This window comes from Oratosquilla oratoria, chromosome 3 (genome assembly GCF_046742065.1).
Source record: "Oratosquilla oratoria isolate Oo_2021 chromosome 3, ASM4674206v1, whole genome shotgun sequence".
Lineage (NCBI taxonomy): Eukaryota > Metazoa > Arthropoda > Malacostraca > Stomatopoda > Squillidae > Oratosquilla > Oratosquilla oratoria.
The window spans coordinates 67,196,301-67,203,800 of NC_134779.1; the positions used below are offsets into that span (position 1 = coordinate 67,196,301).

Here is a 7,500-nt window from a genome sequence, read left to right on the forward strand (position 1 = left end):
TTCCGCACCGTTTTGTATCATCAGCAAATTTGGAAACAGTAGATTTTAGTCCATGGTTTATGTCATTTATATATACTACAGTATGAATAGAAGTGGCCTAAGAACGGAACCCTGAGGAACTCCACTTGTAACATTTTTCCATCTAGAAGTTTTTTCCATTTAAAACAACTCTCTGTTTTCGATCATTCAAACAATTACTAGTCCAACATAATAGGCTACCACTTATTCCGCGTGAAGCTAATTTAGTAAGTAGTCTTTCGTGTGGGACGGTATGAAAAGCTTTTGCAAAGTCTAGATATATTAAATCCATATTGTTTCTTTTGTCATAATTCGAGATAACTGTGTTGTAGAATTCGAGTAAGGTAGTCACGCAAGAACGTTTCCGTCTGAAACCATTCTAGCTATCATTTATCAAACGATTACTTTCTAAATGATGTTCGATAGCATCTCTGATGATAGTTTCCATTATTTTTCCTACGATTGAAGTCAAACTTATAGGCCTATAGTTATTTGGTTTCTTTTTGTCACCTTTTTTAATATGGGAGTAACGTTAGCTAGCTTCCTTTCTCTTGGGACATCTCCAGATATGATGGATTTCTTGAAAATAATTTCTAATGGAACAACAATCTCATTTTTCATTTGCATTAAGATTCTTGGATGCCAACCGTCAGGCCCTGGTGTTTTATTAACTTTGAGTTTATCTATACACCTTTAAATTTTTCTTTTGTTATATTTACCGTAGTGAGTAAGTTACCATAGACTATTCACAGGTTTCAGTTTGGAGTTCACATTAGGTGTTTCGTTTACGAATACCGAGCTAAAATAATTGTTTAAAATATTACACATTCTTTCATTTGAATATTCAAGTTGACCGTCAGCACATAATAGTGGACCAATGTGATTCCTAACAACCTTTTTATCTCTAATGTAACTATAGGTTTCTTTTGGGATTCTCTTTGGATTTATCAGCGATAATCATTCCGTATTGTCGTTTTCGTTTTTTATTGTCTTTTTAAATCTCTCTGTATTGATACATAACTTTCATAGTCATGGAAATAAAGCACAACATCTTATCTTGGCTCCTCCTAGATGACGGGTCATCCCTACATCTCGCCCACTGCCCTGGGTCAGAGGCAGTGTCGCAAGACACAGCACATCCACAGCAAGGCCGCTTCATTAAATCGGCGACCACCCCTCATGCAGAATCACATACTACCTCAACATCACCCACCATCTACCTTTCATGCGTCACAGCATCATCCATACACAACCATTCACCCCTATCTTCTGCCTTCTCCAGTCCTTTCCCAACGCCCCTTTTACCCCATCCATCCATCTCGTACTTGATCTCCCCCTCACGTTCACTTCTTCCACGTCTTCCCTCCACACATCTTTTACTAATGTTTCTTCACTCATTCTTTCCGTGTGTCCAAACCATCCCAATACTCTTTCATCAACCATATCTCCCAACTCCTTTTCCACTCCCGTTCTCCTCCTCAACTCCTCGTTTCTCATTCTATCCAGCTTAGTTACCCCAATCAGTCACGGCATTTACCCCTCAGCTATAATGTGTTATTTTCATTGATATAGTGCAAAAACTAGTTTCTATACCGACAAGTTTTATTAATAGCCTCTTAGCTTTAGTAACGCCACCACGTCTTCTCTACATCTCCCATGTTGGTGGGGGTACGGTCCTGCTGTAAGCCACTTTGCCTGGGCATTGGTGACATGAAAATGTCACTTAGTTTTGTTAATGCTGTTACAGGGAAGGAGATCAATGTAAAGAGAAAAAAAAATTGCTTTTATTTACCTTATTTTACAAAAAAAAACAAAAAAAAAAAAACATATTGGGCATTCTCAAATGTAAAAAAGAAAATAATTAGACGCTCAACAGTGCACCCAATACCTTCTCTACGAGGTGAATAGGCACGGTAGCCGTTGAAAAAAATAAACAGTGGTTCCCTCCCGAGCCCCCCCAATAAAGAAGGATTAGACAATTAACTGTTTGCCGATTAGTGACGATTCCTCCTAGGAGGACCACGGCCAGGAAAGCCTATGGGCTTCCTTCTTCCTCTTATACAAATACCGTCGCTGTTGAAGTCCGACTCATCCCGAAGACAGAAGAGCCCCCTGCCGCAGTTCCAATGGATGAACCAAGGACCTCCACACACCTCATACTGGGCCTGTAGGGACGGGTTGGAAGAAAGTAATACAACTGCCTAACGACAGTGAGAATAAGTATACATACATACATATACCAAGGATTTTCCCCCTTCCAAGGGAGGTAGCCAAAAAGGGAAAGGCATAAAAACACTCCCACCCATTTCATCCCCAAATACACTCCACACCCCTCCCACCCTTCCTCTCATCTGAGCACCTCCTGGATGACGGGTCATCCCTGCACCCCGCCCACCGCCCTGGGTCAGAAGCAGTGTCGCAAGACACAGTACATCCACAGCAAGGCCGCTTCATTTAATCGGCGACCCCCCCTCTCCGTCCCCCTTTGCATATAAGGAGAGGACGGGGAGAAATCCCTTCGGGCTGCGTCAAAATTTACTCACACATACTACATTCCTCCTCATGCAGTCACAACATCATCCATATACAACCATTCTCCACTCACCTCTGTCTTCCGTCCTCTCCCTTCCTTCCTCAACAGACATTCCCCTCTTCCCCAAAGCCCCCTTCACCCCATCCATCCACCTCATCCTAGGACGTCCCCTCATGTTCACTCCCTCCACATCTGCCTTCCATACCTCTTTTACTAGTCTTTCTTCACTCATTCTTTCCATGTGTCCAAACCATCCTAATATTCTTTCATCAACCCTCTCTCCCAAATCCTTTTTCACCCCTGTTCTCCTCCTCACCTCCTCATTTCTCACTCTATCTAGCCTAGTAACCCCCGCCATACTTCTCAGAAACCTCATCTCAAACACATTCAAACTCCTTCTCTCTTCTTCTCTTATGTTCCACGTTTCTGCCCCATACAGACAAAAATTATGATATCAGGCGCCTGTCACCTATAACCAGCACTTAATGGCGCGGTCACAGGACTGGTAAGGGAGAAATTCGAGGGAGTAGCAGAACGGAGGGATAGTGTACAAGTTAAAAGTGATCAGCGTTCGTCCTGGAGTGGAGATTAACCTCAATCTTAAGGGGGTTAACTCTCCTTTCGGTGATTCGCTCGATCGGATTATGCATTTCTCGTCCTCCCAACCTTATTTTTTTATGTAAGACAATGGAAATTTAACACAATGTGCAGAAAAATGGGATGCATGTGTGACAAAAATTCATTGAAATCTATTAAGAACTTTTTAAACAACAGACGATTTACTTGCAATTTTGAGTTATTTTTTAAATAACGTTTATTTTTCCAAAAGTATGAGGAGAATAATGATTTCCTTTGGTGTACAGTTAGTAGACATCCAGATGTACCTAAATTAGTATACTCGTAATTATAAGTGAAAAAGAAAGAAAGTCAGCCTTACAGCAAATTATAAAAAAAAAAACATAAAATCACAACTTTAAAAAATTGTCAAAAATATATATCAAGTAGGTTAAGAATGAATTTACTAATATTGTTAGATATAAGTATCACGATCATTTTCCAACAAGAATGATCAAAATTGCTTATTTACACACGAAGTTATAGTTACCTTTGTGCGAAAAAACTAGTTTTGAGAAAATAGCATTTTCATGTTTATATATTCACTACTCCATAAAAGTGCCTCCAAAGAGTATCAAATGCACATATCTACTTACATAATCCTTTGACCATTTTTGGGAAGTAAGCAGCAGATGTTCATTACATTTCTTTTGTACCCATGCCAACTGAGAATCGTGACAATCCTAACCTTCCATATCCTTCACATAATGAATGGTACACATGCATTACAATCCCTTTGCTAAGGTGAGTATTCTTGCACTTCTCAGGTTCAGAATGGAGCAAAATACTTCGGCAACTATCACATCTGACATATTTAGTTATGGAGTAGTAAATTTATAAACAAGAAATGTATAAAACAGGATAGCACGTGGAGAAATTACGCACGCATATGCTGAACCCTTTTTCGATCGCACTGAGTGTGGTGACTGCTGCCTAACCTATCGTACAACCATATCAGAGTATAAGATTCTAAAAAAAAAAAAAAAAAAAAAAAAAAACGACAAAATACAAGGAAAACAAACCATAGCAAAGAAAGGGGCGTGGCTGACGGGCGGTCCTTTAAATCTCTGGCCCATTAAACCCGCCATTACATGAGAAGGGTTGCGTTATACGTCTGGAAACCAGTCCCGCGGTGTTCAGGGACACCACACCAGTCCACACACGAGTATTTTTCACCGAAATGAGAGTTAACCCCCTTAACCCATTAAACTCCGATGACAAGATTCTTGTCATTTTGCCAAATAAAACAAAAAATCATAAAACACCAAAATGTTTGATCAAACACCAGAAAAATATGACGTCAGTCCTCGCTTCGCAAAGGTCCAGTACTAATACTCCCAAATGGATGACGGATAGGCCGAAAATCGAAATCTGAATAAAAAGAGGGCTTTAGAATTAAAAACGAGGAAATACACCTAAGGTCTAAATATAAGACTGGTTAAAAAGAACATGCGCACAGCGAAAAGCAACCATGAAATTAAAGTTGCCAGACAAGCGAGATCCAACCCAAAAGACTTCTTTAATATTTACAGAACAAAAGATAAGGAAAAAATATGCCCAATTAAAAACGACGAAGATGTCATGATAGATTCGGAGGAAAGAATAAGGGATGCGACTAACAAATCTTTTCTCATTGTGTTTACAAAGGAGAAGTTAGATATGGCAGGAGAACTACCCGAAGTCACGAACCTGGCAGGAGGCAGTGCCGAGGTTAAGACTCGGCACGAGGAGTAGTTAAGATCAAGGCCCTAGTTGTATATAATCTCCGTAGCTCAACAAAGTCAACCAGAAACTTTACCTCACCCTCAAACCACCACTACATGTAGCAAAACACATTTGTTTTGTTACACTGGTGGGCAGCGGTGTTCCCACGCCAAATCCGAAGAGAGGCCCGATTAAAATTGCCGTCCTCAGCCGCTCAAGCCACGCCTACCACGTAGCAAAAACACATTTGTTTTGTTGCAGAGAGCTCAAAGAGTGTAAATTTGAAATCTGAGACCAGTTAACGGAAATATTTAATAAATCGATTGACACTGGTTTTGTACCTATTGCTTGGGGGCAGGCAAACGTTGTTCTTGTTTTCAAAAAGGGAGATAAATTGTTTATATGCAACTACAGTCCAATCAGTTTGACATTACTTATTGGTAAATGCTTGACTCAATAATAGCCAATAGAACAAAAAATCATACCGAGAGACTGATTCGTGATTCACAGCATGGATTCTCCAATGATGAATCACGTATAACTAATCTTCTATTTTTTTTACACTAACTTCTTCAAGGCGTCAAATAATAATAATAGTTACAAAGTTATTTACCTTGCCTTTAGCAAAGCGTTCGACATGGTGCCCCACCAGAAACTACTAAATAAAGTCAAGTCCATGGCATGGGAGGAAAAATGTTTGAATATATTAGAGCTTGGATCAGTGACTGAAAGCAGTGGGTCACTGTAAACGGTGTAAAATCCAAATGGGGGAGTGTTTCTAGTGGAGTTCCACAGGGCTTGGTTTCGGTCCCCTGTCCATTGTGTATATAAACGACTTGGACAATGTAATTAATAGTGATGTTGGTAAATTTGCGAATGACACTAAAATATGACACCTAATTAGGTCAGAAGAAGACGCTCATTCTGCAGCAGGGTCTTAATAAATTGTATACATGGTCAGTTAAATGGCAAATGGACTTCAATATCTCAAAATGCAGCGTGTTAAACGTATATTTACACAACACAGAAAACAAGTATAGCTTAGATTACACTTATCTAGACGAACCTGAGTGCGAGAGAGACTTGGGAGTTCTAATGAGTCCTGCCCTTAAATCCAGGAAACAGTGCATTAGCGCAAGGAATAGAGCTAACAGAGCATTAGGTTTCAATGCTAGGACTATTACAAATACAAATGCAGAGGTTATTATCAAACTATATGCGGTACAGTTTTGGTCTCCGTCCTATAGAATGGACATTAGTTCACTAGAATCAGTACAGAGGAGAATGACCAAAATGATGCATGGGTTCAGAAATTTACCTTACGAGGACAGCCTCAAGCACCTTAACTGACACTATCTGGAAAGACACAGAGTGCGGGGTGATCTAATAGAGATGTTCAAGTGGATCAGATGATTTTACAAGGGTACGCAAACAAGGTCATCATATTTAGACAACAGAACAGGACTCGCAGTAATGAATTTAAATTGGACAAACTTAGATTTAAAAAGGAAATAGGCAAGAACTGATTTACTAATAGAGTGGTCAACGAATTGAGTAGACTTAGTGACCCTATAGTGAGAGCTGAAACTATTGGTTATTATAGAAAAAAAAAATTAGACAACTTCATAGGTGGGGGTGACAAATGGTAATGAACATGGAACTGCCTAGTGTAGGCCCTGTGGTCTCGTGCACTTCCTCATTCATATGTTCTTGATAAGTGAAGGTGGAGAAACGAAAGAAAAAAATATAATTTTCACTTTATTAGATTATACAAAGTACACATGTATATATGGAGAGATTGTCCTTAGACAGACAGAAAAAAGGATAATACTGTAGATGATCAGTCATGAGATACACAATAGTCTACGCCAAATTAAAAGGATTATATGTAAAAAAATAAAAACAACTAAATCCTTGTGTCTTCCCAACGTCACCAAAAACGGTAGACGGTTAACCGTTTACCACCGAGTTGGGGGTTCCCTGCTAGTGGCAACGTGTCAATGGGAAGAGGCTTTGGGCTTCCTCCCCCGGACGCAGACACCTTCACTGTTGAAGTCCCTGTCATCCCGAAGGCAGCGAAGCCCCCTGCCGCACCTACCGTGAACGAACCAAGGCCCCCCGCACACCTCGTCTAAGCCCTGTAGGTAAAGGGGACTAATAAAATCGTCTGCCGGCAGCCAGAGCATATGTAAATATCTACCAAAATGAGCACCATGTGAGGACGGAGCCTTCATTGGCACGAATTTCACTTGTTCAAATTTGATCAAGTGCCCTTTACTCGATCAAGCTATAACAATCGAAATGCCGTGCTGATAGAGGGTCCATCCTCATAGGGTGTTTATTTTGATAGAGCTGTCGGCAACTGCCAATTTCATACAAATATACAAGACATGAATAGTGGTGACATGGAGTGCATTTATTAATTTAATTATTTGTTCATTTATCTTCGAATTCATTTACTTCTATATTCATATACTAATCTATTCTTTTGTTTTCATATTCCTTTGGTTAATGTCTAATTTAATATATATTTTTTCTATTTCAATTTATCTTATTATTATATGTTTTATCTGTTAATTGGCCTTTCTATTGAGGTTTCTTATTCATTAATGTATATTTGTTACTTTATT

At 39.5% G+C, this 7,500-nt stretch overlaps 1 protein-coding gene across 2 annotated transcripts in view; it reads right to left on the reverse strand.

The window, feature by feature from the left end:
- Positions 1–7,500, reverse strand: part of LOC143023604 (single insulin-like growth factor-binding domain protein-1) — a 60,033-nt gene that overhangs the window by 48,558 nt on the left and 3,975 nt on the right. The window contains exon 3 of one of the 2 annotated variants that reach the window (XM_076182193.1): positions 6,616–7,008. The exons of the other annotated variant lie outside the window; for it this stretch is intronic. Within the exon in view, the coding sequence (XP_076038308.1) occupies positions 6,868–7,008 (141 nt within the window). The 3' untranslated portion in view covers positions 6,616–6,867. Of the gene's footprint in view, positions 1–6,615; positions 7,009–7,500 lie in introns of those variants that run through there. 2 annotated transcript variants of the gene reach the window in all.